Raw genomic sequence first — 17,822 nt, forward strand, 5'->3', positions numbered from 1 at the left:
ATCACAGGGAAGTTGGGATGTTAATATCAGTCATCTTTATGGCTACTACGTATAACAGAGAATTGATAATCTTAAACAAAGACCTCTAATGACCTCATAGTCCCTCAATTGAAAGCCTAACATTGAGCTAGCTAGGCCTACACCACAGTACAGCAACTCTCCACTATTTCCATCTCCAACTACATAAAGTACACTACACTTGATACTCTGTTTAAACGCTCCAGTGAAGATGTTTAAAATTACAAATGGTTTTAAATCCAGCCCCATGAAATAGTGTGTGTACCAGGAACAGCAGTTCATGACCTTGCATGCAAGAACTGAACCCATATATCAATTACACAGACAAAATTCTACACAACTATACCGATGGATCACAGTGTGTTTCATGATCAAAATTGGATGTCGTAATATATTATACATTTACATTTTAGTCATTTAGCAGACACTCTTATCCAGAGCAACTTATAGGGGCAATTAGGCTTAAGTGCCTTGCTAAAGGGCACATCGACAGATTTATCACCTAGTCGGCTAGGAGATTCAAAACAGCGACCTTTCGATTAATGGCCCAATGCTCTTAACCGCGAGGCAACCTGCCACCCATAATAATAGTGACGGATGCGGATATAGTTTTAGAAGTTCCATTAGGAGGGAGTTGAGGATTTTACCCACTGGGCATACCAGTATCATAACCAAGTACTGTGGAAATTACAGTAAAACCTCTCTCCAGAGACACGCTAGCAATGACGTCATTTTTGTCTGCCATAGTTTATATTTAGACCATAGGATTTCATTCAACTTAAGGGTGGGCATGTTTGTTGAAGAAAGTTACATCAGAGTGTAAATGATGGAATGCCATAAGATTATAAGGTTATTAATTACCTAATGGATACAAATCTGATGATGCTGTGAAATATCTTAATATTGTTCAGTGAAGTACTGTGAAGAACAGTATGTTTTGATAGTTAAGAGAGTGTGTTGTAAAAGTTTTTATAAATTCCTTATTGTTCTGGCTTTTGTGTCAGGCTGTATAATCCCTCATATTAAGAAATAATTCAGTTTCTTTTTCATATTTAGTGTATGACTCCTAGGCCATTGGAAACACTCAATAGGTTTTTGGCTGCAACAGCATCTCTTCAGGGCTACTGAAATATTGCACTGTGTAAAAGTAAAACATTTGAGAAAAATGTATAGTTGTTGTATTGTAGTTAATTATGTTTATAAATAGATCAAGTACATTAAATACATAACGATGTATTATCATAGTACATTTCATTTAATTAAAAAGCTTTGTTTCATAAGGTATTTGACAGAGAGACCCACCCATCAGAGAGACCCACCAAGGACCCAAGACAACATAGGCTTGATCTGTTAATGTTATTGATTGTGGCCGAGCAAGGTTATGAATGGGTGGGGAATGATATAGAAAAATGTATCTCGTCATTTGCGTCAAATGGTCTTTATTCATGTTTTTCTTTCAAATTTTTAAAAAGAACAAGACACATAGGGAGCAAAATTAAACCAGTCAAGTTGGCTGTCTTAACTTGTGAATAATAAACTAAATTAGTAACTTACAAAAAATAAATGGAAATTCATTATAATATGAATAGGCTACATGGGAATAACAGTTATGTTTGCAAGTTGAAAGCCAATGAATTGGGCGTATATGTTTTACATGTTAAGCTGAGCAATGAATGGAATAGGAATTTCAATGTCAATCTGTTTGTCACTCACTGTCACAAAAGACTCAGCATTTCTGGTAATATCCTGAAGGAACTCAGTGACCTTGGTGTGGATGGCATTAATACTCTGAATCATGGAGTCAATCCAAGACTGGATGTCAGCGTTGAGCTGCTCAATGGACATTTCAGCAAAGAGGTCGCGATATTCTCTGATAATTCTCTTGGCTTCCTCGATCTGCTGTGCAATATCAGACATGGCATGGGAGTCGATGGCTTCGCTGAAGACGTCACTCATCCATATGGTGAGTTTCTCCACATCCTGAGATTTCAGGGAGACAATGAGCTCTTCGGTTTTCTGCACGGTTAAGCGCAGGAATGCAGACAGCCTGCTCACAATATCCTCCAGAGGGACATCTCCGATTCTCTTCACAATGATGATCACCTGCTCCTGAATCTTCTCAATGGCAGCTATCAGGTCATCCAGGATTTCTCTCCCGCTGACCAGGTTGCTGGAGCCAGGAAGAGTGAATTTGATGTTTCTGATCAGTTCAAGGAGATCTGCACTGTGGGAGGCAAAGAATTCTGGAACCTTCTTGATAGCTTCCTCAACCAATTCAGCAAAGAATCTACTCAGTTTCTGGTAGGCCTCAAGACCGGACATCTTTCCCTCAAGTCCAGGAACCTGGAACTGGGTCTCTCTCAGGAACTTGATGGCAGCATCGAGCAAAACCTGAACATTCTTCTGGTACTGCCTGAGGACGAACATGACGCTGTCGGAGAGCTTATCTGTGATGACTGTAAGGTCCATAGCTGCAATGTTTTCTGCAGCCCTCTTGTAGATGACCTTGCCCTGATCCGAGATCTGTTCTATGCTACCCTCAAGTCTGTCGGCTATCTTCTGGGGAGCAGACAGGATATCCTCCATGCAAACTGCTGACATGATCTCAGGCACCTTCGCCTTCACTACCAGGAGAATCTCAGTGGGAACCTCGATATTCCAGGTGGTCTGAATGTTCAGCTTCTCAGAGTTGATCACAGACATTTTCAGGGCCATGATCTCCACATCAGTGGTGGGTTCAGACTGCATGAGAGAATGAAAACGGAAACAGAAATAAGTGAGTGAAACAGCATTGTAACATGCTCTACATGGCTGTCATGAACACATTGCAAACAGTACTTATCGAGCCATTGAAATGTACACAAGTCTTACCGGGTATCTGCCGTAGAGTCTTCCTTTCACTTGGGCTGGTTTCTTGGCCTGCAGCTGGAGTCCTAGGAGTCCGGCATTTGGAGAAGACACAGAGATGATGAGGCCTTCCTGGGCATTTCCAAAGACCTCCTGGTTGACTTCCAGAGTCCAGAGGGTAGGGACATTGACCTTAGCTGTATTTGTGATGGAGGCATCCATACCGTCGCTATTGAGGCTGATGGTGCTGTCATGGCTGCCCTCAACACACATCGCTTCCAAATTCAGGATAGAGGCCAGTTTCAATCCATTGTTCCTGTTCAAGGTGGCGGTACCATCAATCTTGGCCTTCAGAGCATCAAACTCAGAGGTGGAGAAAGCGTCAAATCGGACAATGATGTCATCCTGATTGAGGACAGCAGCATTTGCCTTCACTGTCAGCACAGCTGTCTTCATGGAGAACTCGTAGGTCAGGTCACCAAAAACAGGGATCATGATGTTGCTCTGCATTTTGGGCAGAGTGATTTTTGGCAGGGTGAGCTTGCTAAGAGCAGATGGAACATGCATAGTAGGCATTGTGATGAGACTGAAGTCAGGCACAGGAATGGTGAAACCAGACACTTCAATATTCAACACTGGAACTATGTATGCCGGAACAGTGAGAGTTTTGGGTAGCTCAATGTTGTATTTCTCGTACTCTGTCTTTGCCTGGTCAAATGAGGTAGAGAGAATGGCAACAGCCTTGTCCCTTCCAACTATCATGTTCTTGTTCAGACTTCTGGTGTGCTTGTTGATGGCATTGAAGATTGGCTCCATGTCAATGTCAATGGTGATCATCTCAGGGTTCTTCTTGTATGTGAGCTTGGTGTCCATGTCAAAGGTCTGCTGAGGTGTGGTCAAGAGCACACTCAAACCGGTGTCTTCCCACAGAGAGAACTCAGTCCTACCCATGAATTCTACAGCTCTCTTGGGAATGGAGATGGGCTCCATCAATGCATCAAGGTTCACTTCTCCATTGATCTGGGCGAAGACGTGGATTTCCTGCTCACCGTTGTCCATTGTGAAGTAGTGTGAGTATTTGTACTGGTTGAATCGTGCCAGTCCAGTCCAGCTAGCCTGCTGCACTCCAGAGTTGAGGGTAAAGGCTAAGTCATTCTGAAGATCAATCTTTCCAGTCAGCTTGAAGGGAAGCGCAACCTTGGTGTTTTCCTTGTTCTTGGTGTCAAACACAAACTCATAGGGTGTAGCGATGAAGTTGATTGAGTTGGAAATAATTCCCTCAACTTTACCTACCAGCTCTGTGTTGCAGTAGGCAGTTACCTCAATTTTCAGATCCTGCACCTTAGCCTCTGCTTTCAGTTCAGCAACACTGCTCTTGATGAAGGGAGTTTTGGTCTCAGTGTTGGCTTCAATGATGATGTGACTGAAAATGCTGGCTTCAGCATTCACATTCTGCTTCATTTTCAGGTTGTTGGTGTCGGTTGCCCCAGTGAAGATCAGTTTGACAGTGTTGAGGTTCATTACAATCTGCATGTCATACTTGTGGGTTCCTTCATCGGAGTAATCCTGGATGGCAGATTTACCGTTACCCTCATTGGTAAGAGTCAGAGTGACAATGCCACCTTCCAGGAGAGCAACTGCCTTCTGGGTAATGGCAGCCTCGCTGAAGATGTTGAGAAATGGGAGGTTCACATTGTGGTTGTAGGTAGTCTCCAGTGTGGTAGAGACTCCATTCTCCATGTCGAAGAAGGCATTGCTAACCAGCTCGGCGGTGTAGGGCTCAGTTGTGGCCTTGGCATTGGTCTTGGAGGAAGCCTGGACTGATGTGCCGTAGAAGGCAACTGTTCCTTGGTGGTCCACGGAGAACTCCGTGTGCATGATCTTGATGTTCTCAGAGACAGACAGGTGGCTCATCTTGGGCACAGCAATGTCAACTTTGGCATCCAGGGTGTAGGCGAACAGATCAAAGGTAGAAGTGGCCTGAGATTTGAGGATAGCGTAGAACTCTGGTGTCACTTCGGTAGTTGTGGCATTCCGGAACTCAGCATTGGTGCTCATACTGTAGTCAGGTGAGATGACACTGAACTCTCCGTTGAGTTTTCCGAAACAGGGGACCCTGCTCAGTTCGATGACTTTCTGTTTCAGCTCCTCGGCGAATGTGTTATAATCAAAAGACCTGATCTTCTCGGTCAGTCTATCGAAATAGACACTGATGTTGTCTACCATTTGCTTGAAGTCAAAGGCATTCAGTTCATTTACAAACTCATTCACATGTGCCATGATTTTGTTCAGCACGGCTTGGATATCAATAGACTTAAGAGCATTGCTTGCTGACTGAATGTGTTCTCTGAGCTGGTAGGACTTCATGATTTCCACAACCTCATCCATGATGTTCTCAACCATCTTTTCAACCTCGTAATTGGACAGGATCTCTTCAATTTTGGTGCAAACAGCATTCATCTTGCCAGTGATGTCATTTCTCTTGATCCACCTCATAATAGTGTCCCTGATTGACTTCAGGACATTCATGATTTCTTCAGTGGGAATCTTAGCCATCAGTGTAGGAATGTGGCTTTCAATGGAATTGAGGAAGTCCTTCAGGTTCTGAATGAACAGGTTGATGTCGAAGCTCTCAACAACTTGTTTCAGTTCACCCACTTTCCCCTGGATCTTGGCTCTAATTTCGTATTTGGTGTCAATATCCAGCAGCAGGCCTTTGCTGTTTTCCATCGTCATCATCGTGGCAATTTTGACTTGTTCAATGACTGCAGGGAGATGCTCAACAAATGGCAGCTGAATGAAATGGCTGTCAACATTCTTCTCGTACTTCAGGGAACCAGAGATGGCGTATTCCTCGTTTTCAACGGCCTTGTTCAAGATGGTGGTGAAGACAGCTCCTGTCATCTCCATTCCCATCGTTTCAGCATTGTTCAAGGCGCTAAGCTCTTGGTTGAATTCATGGTTATTCAGTTTGGATGTCATCTTCATTGAGGCATACTGCTCCTGAGGAGTCAGACGACTGGTGATCTTGTTGTCCAGGTTGGTCTTGACATAGTCTCCATTTTCCAGCTGGAGGCTGGTGGAGGCCTTCCATTCATGGGAGTGGGAGAAAGCCAGGGGCTCTGCCTTCAACAGGAACTGGTTGAACAGCTCAATGTTCTGAATTCCAAACATATTCGGAGTTCCGTTGGAGTTGAATAGAGCAGAAATGTCAACCATGAATGGCTCAGCGACAACGTTGACAGTGCTGTCCAAGTTCAGTGCTTGAGAGTTGATGCTAGCCACGCTGTTGAACTTGGTGGACAGACCAGCAATCTCGAGGTCAGCGGTGTGTGTCATCTGAGAGAGTGCATATTTTCCATTGGTGTTGCACTTAGCAGTGGTGGTCATGTCAGCAAAACTGATCTCATAAGTGTGCTTGAAATTGGCCTCTTCGGAAGAGACTCCCTTCAGGCTGCCGGTCAGTTCCATCTTGTAATCCTCTACCTTGAACATAGCCTCGTTGACAAAGTTAATCTCTGTGATCTTGAGGTCGTTTTTCACATTCACAGCAACACCCAAGCGCTGAATGTCAACAGAGATGTCGTGCTTGTAGGTGTTCTCCTTGTTGAAGAAGTTCTCAGTCTTGGAGCGGAGGGCCAGGGATTTAAGCGTGAGAGTCAGGCTGTGTGTGTTCTCAGTCTCCATTTGATACAGTTCAGCAACCAGCTTGTTGGTGAGGGCCAGGCCGTCTTCATTCACCTTCAGGTTCACTCTGTTCATGGTGTTGGCATCGAAGAGATTGCCCTTGAAAATGCTGTTTAGGTAGACCTCAGAGCTTGCCACTTTCCCCTCCAAGTTGAGGTCGGCAGTGGTCTCCCCAAAGGCCCCCTTGGTATTGATGGACACATGGGCCCCGGTGGTATCGACTCCACCATTGAAGACATTCTCGAAGGTTATGGGGCTGCTTTGGGCGGTGGTGGTGGCACTTGTTGCTAGACCTTCCTGGTTCAGCGTCAGAGCAGCCTTGTGGAAGGCGCGGCTGCCGAGGACATTGACGGAAGCGTCTGCATTGATCTCCAGGCTGGCGGGGTTCAGGGCTCCGGAGAGCAGGGAGTAGGCACGATTCTCGGTATCATCAGCCTGGTTTTCTACCCTGATGATGGCTTCATCCCTGGAGGCGGTGAAGTCCACTTTGCTGCGGATCATTTTCTCTTCAGCCTTGGTCACAGAGTCGGACTGGATCGTCAGCTGGGCCTCTTTGTAGCTGATGCTGAACTTGGTGGTGTGCTTAATGGGGTCGTTGTTCAGGTTGGTGTTGGACTCAATCAGAAGCTGCTCATTAGCATAGCCGGCCTTGAGCTTGTTGACAATCTCCAGGATTGGGGAGTTCACCCTCAGTGTGGACTCAGCTCTGGCTTCTTTCTTCATGTGTTCGTAAGAGAAAGACTGGGAATAGGTGGTGCTGGCGGTCACGGATCCAAGGGTTACACTACCATCCATGTTAGCATCTCCAATGAGCATGTCAGAGGCCAGGGAGGCCTGCGAAGTGATGTCCAGGGATGTCTGCAGACCCAGAGGGCTGAAGACCTGAATCTTGTGGTTGCCTGTGGCTCTCACTTTGTCTGACATACTGACGGTTTCCATTACCTCAAAGCTGGTGTCAATGAGCTTGTGGCTCAGGGAACCATTCAAAATCGCATTCAGAGAGTCTTCTGGCATGTCAGTGATGAGGGCAGTTCCTGTAATGAGACAAAACAAGGGACATGAAGTCACTATAGTACACACAAGGTAAATCAGTCAAACTGACTCAAGGTAGGTTATATTGTATGATCTAATTTGAAGTTATTTTGTAACATGTTTCTTCCTTTCCAAACATGATAATATGGCAATCTGTAAAACTACTAAACATTTCTGATTTGGAAGTTCAATTAACTTTTGTTAAGGTTATAAAAATCAAAAAAAGTTTTTAAAAAGTTAAGAGAAAAGGTTTACCTTCAGATGTGAAAGCGAGGAGTTCAATGGGACTGTCAGCCACCACCTTAAACTTGGCAATGTAGCTGGGGGTCTCCACAGAGTTGTTGCCACCGGAGACCATTCCCTCCCAGTTATAGTAGTTGCTGTTCACCTTAGCAGACACTTCAACCATTCCGAAGAGTGGCACAGTGAGCTTGTAGTCGTTGGGGATGGAGAAGGTGGGGACCTGGACCTCCTTGGAGGCAAGCTCCAAACCGACCTGGGGCACGGACAGATGTGGGGTGGTCAGCATGGCAGGGATCCTCAGCTCCTCAGATGACTTTCCTCCGAATGGCATAGGGATGGTGATGGTGACACGGTCCTTGTTGAACTGGTATTTGAATGTGCTCTCACTGTTGAAGGAATGAAATAATGCAAATAGTTTGTTACTATCAGACTATGATACTGGACACTGACATCACATAGAAAATTACTAGGCTCTATAAAAAAGAGACCCCAAAAAGAGTTTACTGCTTTCAGATGTACTTACGATTTCAGGAACAGTCTTTCAGGCATTGCGGGCATCGCCAACTCTGGCATGTTGTCCTTCAGTGTCTCAACCATGGGAACATCAAAGGTGATCTTGTCCATCCAAATGTTGACGGCCTGTTAAAAAACTATTTTGTTATGCGTTGATCTGCCACCATTGGTTTGACTTCATTGGAAGAATAAAACATGGAAAGAATTGAGGAGACTGTATGAAAAGGATTTGGGTGTTGTCTTACCTCAAGAGATTTGGTGAAGATGTGACGCATTTTCATGTCGGTCTTGACCACCTGCTTGTCCAGGATGTCCTCAGAGAGCTGCTTCAGCCATGCCTGGAGGGCTTCGGTATGAGGGATGAGCTTTTGGATCTCAGAGCCCATGTCGGACACCAGCTGAACCTCAACCTTGTTCTCATCTAAAAGGAAAACATGTTGCATTATTAGTACATTCAACTTTGAACCTTATGTCCATTGCATACTAGTCAAATAATCATACCACATAAAGATAGACCTCCTCCCTACACAATGGTGTGTTATGAATTTGTAGAATAAGCGTACCGTATTTGAAGATGACTCCCTGAACGGAGGTGGTCTCAGGGAGCTTGATGTCGCTCCTGAGCTCCAGGGTGAGTTCCTCTGCACTCTTCATAGTGGCAGTGATAGCTGCGTCAGTCTTGAGGCCAGGGACAACCAGCTGGACCTGCAGCATACTGTCGCTCATGGCCTCAAGCCTGGAGGAAAGAAAACCATCAGAATCTCTTTGTGATTCAATTCATTTCCAACATGTGCTGATCTATGAAGACATGAACCAATGAATGTGGCTAAAGGGGAGGGCTTTTGCGTTTACTTACTTGGCGCGGCCAATTAGAGACAGCTGAGGGATGTTCTTGTTGGTGATGTCGATGGTGATGGACTTTCCATTGGCTCTGCTGTCGGTGAGACCAATCCTGATTCCAGACTCCACATCATAGTCGGGGATCTGGATGTTGGTGGTCAGGATGTTCCTGTTCCTGTTGTATTTCATGGTGGCGGTGGCCTCAGTGGGTTTAGCACCTAGACAAGGAGGAAGAGAGTGAGTTGATTTTAACCACTGATTCACACCAAACAGTATGAACCATGGGAAATGTAGTGCTTGGACAGATGTTCCTACCCTCCGCTCTCAGTGTCATCCTCACGGTGTCAACCTTCTGGCGTCCCTCCTTTCCCTCGCTGAGGAGGTCATAGGCGAAGGTGGCGGTGTACTCAGAGACCTCGCCAGTGGGCTCGATATCAAGAGCAAACCTAGAACAGAGAGACTGTTGTTCAGTATGATGCTAGTTTGATCTTCAAATATGGTGCATTAGCAATATCCTTCCATAAACATTTACATTTACATTTACATTACATTTAAGTCATTTAGCAGACGCTCTTATCCAGAGCGACTTACAAGTACATACATTCATACTCTTTTTGTACTAAAAACACATCCAGACTCCCTCAAATGTTGTACTTACTTAGTCTCTCCATTGAGAGGGAAATAAGGAGCAGCAGCGTTGTCACCAGCTAAGTTGTAACGGACGGTGGTGCAGTACTTCACTCCAGAGGAGAGAGGGCTGCAGTTCACGACGTTGGTCCTGCCCTCATTCATGGGGGGGATCAGAGTAGCCTGACCAGAGGTAACTGTCAGAATTCTGTTGCTGTTGTTGAAGAAGTGCAAAATAACAAAAATGAATAACAAATAATGTGACTTTTGATACATTTACTCAATTGAAAATGAGAATTTGTTTTGTTTGTTTTTTATGTACCTGACTCTGAAGAGCTGGGTGGAGCCCTGAGGAGCAGGGATACCCAGCTTGATCTGGTTCTGCTCCATGGTGATCTTGGCGTTGACGGCGCTTTCGTGGTACATGTTGGTGTGCATCTCCACAACGGAGCTGGTAAACTCGGGGATGTGGACTCCCATCTGGGTCACAAACTCCACTCCCACAGAGGGCATGAAGGACACTTCCTGCTGTTAAAAGATAGCAGTGAGAGGCACATTAGAAAACTCTTGTACATAAATGCCTTCATTATTATAAATGTTTCATATATTATTATTACAAATGTTTATTACAAATGCTTGAGAATTTTTATACATTTCTACAAACAATTCGATACAAATGTATTAATAGTATGAAAACTACTGTTACTGAAAACTCAACAAAAAATGGAATTAGAATCTTGTGAAAGAATGTTGATTGAGTGCAGGAAGATAGCAGAGAACAGAGAGTGAGATATTTACCATGTTGCGGTGAAAGCGGAGGCCTCCCTTAGCTCCAGGAGCAAAGGTACCGGACAGAGAGAACTTCAGAGGGAAGCCAGAGGCAGTTGACAGGGAAAACTTGTTGTCCATGAAGATGTAATGGGCGAACACTTCATTGTCAGTGCCTGCCACCATCTTCTGCATGAACTAAACCCAGGAAGAAATGTAATCAATGTCATAACAATTAATATATATAAAATATACCATTCAGCAGATGCTGTTATCCAAAGCGACTTAAAAGTCATACATTCTTGAAAAATATTATAAACATTAAATTGTTCTTAGCAGGAAATAAAACAAGAGGGTTCTTCACACTTGGAGGTACACATATATGTAAACATGTGAATTACCTGCGTGGGCATGTCCTTGAGGAGGATCTCAGCGTACATGGCTGCGTATTGTGCAATGCCCTTCAGCTCGCTGCCCTTGATGTATCCAAGCTCAGTTCCCATGATCCTCAGATAGGCCATGGCTTCAGGGGACTCCTGAGCCTGCAGATCCTTTGCCAGCTTGTTGAAGTTGCGGATAATCTCCCTCATGATGTTCTCTGGGACCTGAAGAAAATATTTGAGAAGAGTTAACAACGACAATAGTAACACAAACTGAATGCAGGGAGTAATAACTTTTTTTTTTTACAAGATGTGTGGTAATCACCTTTGTTTTCTCATTCTTCAATGGGGCAGCGAAGTTCTTCAGAACCTCGTTCACCTGGTCTGGCATCTTGTCTCCAGCCCAGTACATAGCCTTGGATACGGTGTCAGGGAAGAACCCGCTCTTTCCGAACAGAGCCTCAATGGTTGGCTCAAAGTCTTTTCCCTCCATGCCAATCTATAGACAAAAAACCAAACAACAAACAGTCAATGCAATGTAGAGTGGATATAACAAAACCACACTACAAACCTATTATTATGGGTTACTAGACATAAAAACATCTTTCTGTTATTACATACCTCCCACATGTCCATGTTATAGCCGAAAGCCTTTAGGGTAGTCTCAAGCATGATCTCCTTGGGCAGTTGGCTGGTGGGATCAAAGATCATGTTTCCTTGCATGCTGGTCTTCATGTTGTTCATGGCAGCATCCATCTTGTAGTTGCGAGACATAGTAGTGTAGTCACCATGAGTGGTTGCAATGGTAGGGTCAGCGAGGACATCAAGGATCTTTTCGCCCAGCCTGGAGATTAGGATTACAGTATATTAAAGATCAGTACTAACACTAGATACTTCACTTTTTTGTAAAATATTATGACAGTCTGTTTCAGATGATATTTATACATACTTTATAGTCTCAGGGTCATTGGAGTGGATGATGTTGTAGATGTGAGAGGTCACGAAGGCCTTGACCTGCGCATTCTGCTCCTGGACCTCTGGTTTCTGCTCCTGCATCGACGCCTTCAGTATTTTCTTCACCAACTCCAAGTCACTTGCCTCAGGTGTCCTCATCAGAATCAGGTAGGCTGCCAGTCTCTTCTGCACAGCACCCTTAGCGTATGAGCTCACCCTGTGGAGGTTAGATCGCACCTGGAAAGGAAAAACAAAATGGCAGCTAATTAGTCAATGTATTCTTGAATGGAGAATGTGTGCCACAGTATAGCAGTGCATGGCCCTTATTCATAAAGTCTCAGAGTAGGAGTGCTGATATAGGATCAGCTTGTCTATTTAGATCATAAAAACATTATATAGGGACCTGATCCTAGATCAGCACTCCTACACTCCTTTTTATTCCTTCAAGTTCATTTTGGAGTTTGTATATAGTTTACCTCATCGGTCACAGACATGCGCCTGAAGGCCTGGATGGCAGCGAGCTGGACCTGCAGGGTTGTGGTGGGCTGTCTCATGCACTTCAGCAGGGTGGTCTTCACGGTAGCGTCGGCGGCCTCCATGGCTTCTCCTATGTTTCCAATAATCTGGAGTCCATTACAAATAAAGAGAGAGTCAGATAAGCAGTCAAAGAAGTCAAGCTTTCCATGTCATGTGATTAGGTGGGAAGAAGAATCTAAATAGTTGAGCAACAGGTGACAACATACCCTCAGGGTCAGGAAGGTCAGCTCCTTTTCTCCAGCACAATCAGCACCCAAAAGGGAGGCAAGGAACTCAGACACAGCAACGATCTCGGGGGTGACTTTGCCCTCAGCCTGATAGAGCCTAGTAACACAAAACAAGAGGGTGGCAATGAACATTTGGACCATAATGTTCATTAAACTAAATTGAAACCGTCAGTCATTGTCTATCAGTCAATAACCAAGTAGAGTATACATTTTGAACTTACTTTCTGACGACATTGCCTAAAGCAAACATGATGGGCTTGCTCTGTTTGTACTGAGCCATGCTGAGCATGTCTTTGACAAGGAGGCGGGAGGGGTTGGGCAGGAGTCCCAGGGCATAGACGGCGGCGTCGACTTCCATAGCTTCAGGTTTGAAGGTCCTGAGGTGCTGGAGCATGGCACTGCTACACTCAGGGGTACCGCACTGGGCCAGGGCCTGCCAGGTCAGGGCGTCCGATACGGACACCATCTCAGGGACGGCAGGGCTCATAGTCTCACCCTTCAGTCCCCGGAGCTCAGACACGAGTCTCTGGAAGGTGCTGGCGCGCTGGTGGCCCTGGTTGGTCTCGGACAGGAAGCTCAGTTCCCTCAGGGTGGCAAGAGCAGCATCTGCTGTCTGGATGACAGCTTTGTCCTCAGCAGCCTCCATGGGTAGACCCTTGAGGTTGGCCTCATCTTTAGAGAGTAAGATAGAAGACATTTAGTTTTAAAGGTCATTCTGCAAAGGCCATCTGGTACAGTACACATTCTGTACTTATAATTTGGGTAAAAGACCAATTTTGTCCATTTTTTTTTTTTTTTTTTAAAGGTTGAATAGTAAAGGGGACAAAAAAATGAAATTCTTACTGTGGTTGAAAACTCTTTCGTTGATCTTGCTAGTCTCCAGGAGAGTCAAAGTCTGTTTGACCAGTGTTGACACGCCATACTCAGTCCTGCATTTAGGAAGAGGATTGAAGAACATGTGACGAATTTTAAACTGGCCAGGATAAAATCTGGGCTAAAATCATTGCAGACTCAGTATTCTATTCATAGGATTAAACAGATTTGAAGTTGTCTGGATTTACTGGTGGGAGAAAGGCAGGAAGATGTGCTTCTCAGTACAGGATCCAGCAGTCATGTGCTTCTTCTGGTTGTCAAACTTGTAGTTGCAAGTCTGGGTGCTGCTGATCAGCTTGGACAGTGGGTATTGCTGTTGACAGGGAAGTACAATTAAACACTTTGTCAGGAACAATAATCATGATGGGTTTATGGTGTAAATCAAGGTTCCCCTAATGACGTGATTTTATTTGTCCCCTCAAGTAAAAAAATAAATTAAATAAATTAAATAAAAATCTGTTATATATTTTTTAATTGTTGGACATAAAAGACTAAAAACACAAGCAAAACAGCTCCAAGTGATTTTAATTTGGGAAATCTTTCCAACAATAATAGAGAGATATATGTGAATGTATACAAATGTAAGCAATGATGATGTTTTAGTAAAATATTTGAATCTGTTTGAGCTTCTTGCGGTAAATTTGCAGTCTACAAATTATTTGCAATTATGTTCGGGCCCCGTGACCTTCCGCTCAAGAAACAAATTGGCCCGCGGCTGAATCTATGATATGATATTCTATTAAAATGTAATGCTTAGTCGAAGAATGACCAAATGTTTTTTTGTAACTGATCGCCATAAAGTTCTCTTTTTGCAAGTTCCCCTCTTACCATGCCAGAGATGATAGCCAGGGGGCTGGTGTGGTCCTTCTGGGCAATGAAGCGGTCGCATTTGGACAGGTCCCTGGTGACGGTCACGTCAGTGGCGATGTCTTCTTTGGAGTTGACAGCGAAGTTGGTGCCACAGACTCCATGAAGGGTGGCCTGAACGTTGAGAGTTTTTTTTTTAAGTAAATGACGAACATACATCCATTTCGATTATTAAGTTAACACAATATACTTCGGTTTCTGTGATTCCTTGTCACATGACTGATACCAAGAAGGATATTTACAGATTATAGATCTAGAATGGTCAACTCAATAAGATAGACCACAGATGGACACACAAAGTTTTGAGATGAAGCTATTAAGGACTTTGACCTGCAGCTTTATCTATGGTGCAGTCATTCTAGGTAGTCATTCTAACAACTTGTTGTTTGGTATTTATCACCCTAGATAGCGGCATCTTATCTGTTTATTATGTCATTTGTATCTTGATACATCACAAACAAAATCAAATTGCCTTGATGACCCAGACCTATATGGACCTGATGACTGTTATGTCACGTCACCGACTAATTGGCTGTGAGCTGGCAGGTGAGGAAATTGCCTTGGTCAGCTCTTACCATGTCCTTGTTCTTCTCTTCCTCCAAAGCAGGCACGATAAGGGCTGAGACAATTCCCCTCTTGATGTTTAAGATGGTGGTGGTCTCATCCTCCTCAGGGAAGAGTTTCACACCTGTCTGTCCCTCAACCATGACCTTCAGGGGGTTCCTGGACAATAAAGGAGTGATCATCTTATTACGTATACTCTTATTCTGAAATGAAAAGGAATCTCCGCACATTCAGGATCAATGCACAATTGATTTTCTATTTATTTACGTTGAGCTTTCGGTAGTCAAACTTTCATCAGAGCGAACTAAGTATACTCGTATTCTATCATCAAGGGTTATCAAGCAATAGTGATAACGTACTTCGCCATGGCAGCCTGGAAAGCCTCAGCACCAGCAGCGGGCGCGAACACAGCGGAACCCTCAGTGTCGACGTGGATGACCTCGCTCAGGGAGCACTCTGGGGTGCGCAGGATGAAACTGCATGTTTGGGGCACATCAATTTCGACCTGTGAGAAGAAGGAGAAAAGGAACGCTCAGAGGACTGTCCCTTTAATGTCCCCTTCTGTAAGGGAGGAATGGAAGTTGAGTGAGAGCACGGAAGAGTTGCTGGAGGGCTCTGGGCTCAGCTGTCTGTCACGTACCTTGCAGGTTACTTTAGGGCCATTCTTGAGGTTGGTAGCTCCATTTACGCCATTAAGGGTCTCTGCTTCATACTGGTACAGAAATCTTCTGAAGTTCTTGAACCTCTTTGCCACTAAAAATAAGGGGGCATAAATTACTAACGTTGCAATTACAGTTATTAGCAAAAGGGAGCAATACGTAGGGACATGTTATGAAAGACATCTAATCTCTAGTGAGATAAGGAGTTCTGGACTCTACCTTTCGCATGATAAAATTGATTGTGTTGACTTTTGGCAAGTCAACATGACACTGATCGATGATCTCATCATAGAGTTCAAAGTCACACATTTCAGCTAAGACCAGTGCAAATTGAGTAGACCTAGGTGAAGTAATGTTCCCGAGAACCGTTGTGAGTACTAGACTACAAGGAGTTGAAACAAAGATTTGCCTCTTCCTCTATAGTGATAACTTCTCACAAAATCACTCTCCTTTTTTGTTTGATATCCTGTTTTGGGTTCTGATGACGTCAGAATTAGTATACGTAAATTATCAGAATTTTCCCAGAGAAAAAGCTAAGCATAAGTTTTGTCCCATCCTGTTCATTCACTCTTTTTAAATGTTTGCAAATTAAGTATAGTCTATAGGCTAATTCACAAAAATTCCATATCATGGAAGTATTGACACAACTCGCTTAGCATCTTACTCTGGAAAACCATGTAGCTATTTTCATTGTAATCCTGGGGTGAAACTAAATAGCTACAGACAGTAGCTAGCTAGAAAAGTCAACCGATAGTGAATGGTGATATCATCATAAGACTTCAAAGTCACACATTTCAGCTGACCAGTGCACGTTCAGTAGGCCTAGGTGAATTTTAGCAATGATCCCTAGAGTTGTTGTGATTAGGCTACAAGGAGTAAACGTTATAATAAAGATTTGCTTATTCCACTATGGTTTTCGAGTGGAGTCTGGAAGAATACATATTTTCATTGTAATCCTGAGGTAAAACAAAATCCCCTGAAGCTTGATTCCTAGCTAGCTAGCAATATGGTTGTTTCTCCTCTCTTCTCGTTGACATTTTGCAACTAACTTGTTGAAAACCCATTTTTCCCTAGAGACCATTATCTACTGGAAGAATACCGTCATCTAACATTTAAATAAATAAAAATAAAAACTTACAGAGACAAGTTGGAGATTGTCCCTCAGAATTCCCAATATCTTGCTCTGTGAATAATGAAAATAAAAAAGGATTAGGAAAAAAGTTGAAATACCAGTGCACAGAACATCATCCATTACAGCAATTGCCTGTCTGTAAAATGTATTCAGAGTATCTGCATATTTTCATTATATATATAGGCCTATATGTCAATGACAATTTAAAAAAGTGTAAGTAAGCTACCCAGAATTAGTTATATTGTCTCTTGTTAAATGTAGACCTATTTCAACACAACTGGATGTTTGCCGCACAAAACTACCAAAAAGTTGTGTAGAGAATGAAAAGCATGTATTAAAAATGGACCTCAAAAACAATGTGTGAATTGCGCTGTACTTACGGGCCAAGGCATAGGTGCCTAGCAGCAGCAGAAGGCAGAGCTTAGTATCCCCCATGATGGGTTGGAAGAAGCTCTGTAAGCCTTCGGGATAGAAGAGGAGGACTTCACTCTTTCAGTAAAGATTGATTCCTCTGCTTTGGCTCTCTGCTTTTATAGTTCTCACAACCCTCTTTCAGAGATCCAGTACTGCCAGAGTGCCGCCCTGGTTCCAGAGTTCAGGCAGTCCTTGTGGCAGGGCAAAGGTAGGCCTAACTCATTTCACAAACACTCCCAAGACTTGTCAGTCAGCACTGGACTTGATTGGACTCTCTGATTGTATTAGATTAGCTTTTTATTATTATCATTTTTATTTGATTTACAAACTAAGGTTTTTCATGCTTTAGAAACAAGTGATTGAAGTAAGGGGTTGTAAAATAAACCTGTGTGTTTTTTTAAACATTGTCACTGGTGCTCAAGCACTGTAGCACATTATTTATCATTGTTACATGGGATTTACTGTACACCTGTTCTGATATTTGTGTTGTATCAATTAATGTGGTCAGATGAGATTGGTTACCAGCAAGTCACTCAGAACATGCCTAATAACATGAATGATCTACTCTACCAACCAAAATAGGTTAGTTGAATGGATAAACGTAATTGAAAAAAATTGTATTTCAGTCATTTGTTTGCTG

The 17,822-nt window shown here is 43.6% G+C and overlaps 1 protein-coding gene across 1 annotated transcript; it reads right to left on the reverse strand.

Annotated features, from left to right (window-relative positions):
* Positions 1–1,440: 1,440 nt before the first annotated feature.
* On the reverse strand, positions 1,441–17,273 carry LOC129817687 (apolipoprotein B-100-like). Its single transcript, XM_055873168.1, has 26 exons — positions 17,149–17,273; positions 16,775–16,819; positions 15,618–15,730; positions 15,337–15,482; positions 14,989–15,136; positions 14,375–14,527; positions 13,735–13,859; positions 13,517–13,602; positions 12,895–13,345; positions 12,653–12,770; positions 12,386–12,532; positions 11,905–12,146; positions 11,577–11,799; positions 11,281–11,454; positions 10,977–11,180; positions 10,606–10,773; positions 10,130–10,335; positions 9,839–10,021; positions 9,496–9,626; positions 9,197–9,398; positions 8,904–9,076; positions 8,586–8,761; positions 8,351–8,466; positions 7,840–8,213; positions 2,890–7,586; positions 1,441–2,760 (listed from the first exon to the last, which is right to left on the reverse strand). The coding sequence occupies exons 1-26, from the start codon at positions 17,201–17,203 to the stop codon at positions 1,669–1,671; spliced, it is 9,948 nt and encodes a 3,315-aa protein (XP_055729143.1). The 5' UTR covers positions 17,204–17,273; the 3' UTR covers positions 1,441–1,668.
* Between the last annotated feature and the right edge of the window lie 549 nt (positions 17,274–17,822).

Source organism: Salvelinus fontinalis, chromosome 20 (genome assembly GCF_029448725.1).
Source record: "Salvelinus fontinalis isolate EN_2023a chromosome 20, ASM2944872v1, whole genome shotgun sequence".
In the NCBI taxonomy this organism is placed as follows: domain Eukaryota; kingdom Metazoa; phylum Chordata; class Actinopteri; order Salmoniformes; family Salmonidae; genus Salvelinus; species Salvelinus fontinalis.

Bases quoted from the DNA above. Each gene is read 5' to 3' on its own strand.
- LOC129817687 (XM_055873168.1), bottom strand. From the start codon at position 17,203: ATGGGGGATACTAAGCTCTGCCTTCTGCTGCTGCTAGGCACCTATGCC. The intron at 15,731-16,774 runs GTAAGTTTTTAT...CCTTATTTTTAG, and splicing joins ACAATCTCCAACTTGTCTCT to TGGCAAAGAGGTTCAAGAAC. The intron at 8,214-8,350 runs GTAAGTACATCT...TTCCTTCAACAG, and splicing joins GAAAGACTGTTCCTGAAATC to TGAGAGCACATTCAAATACC.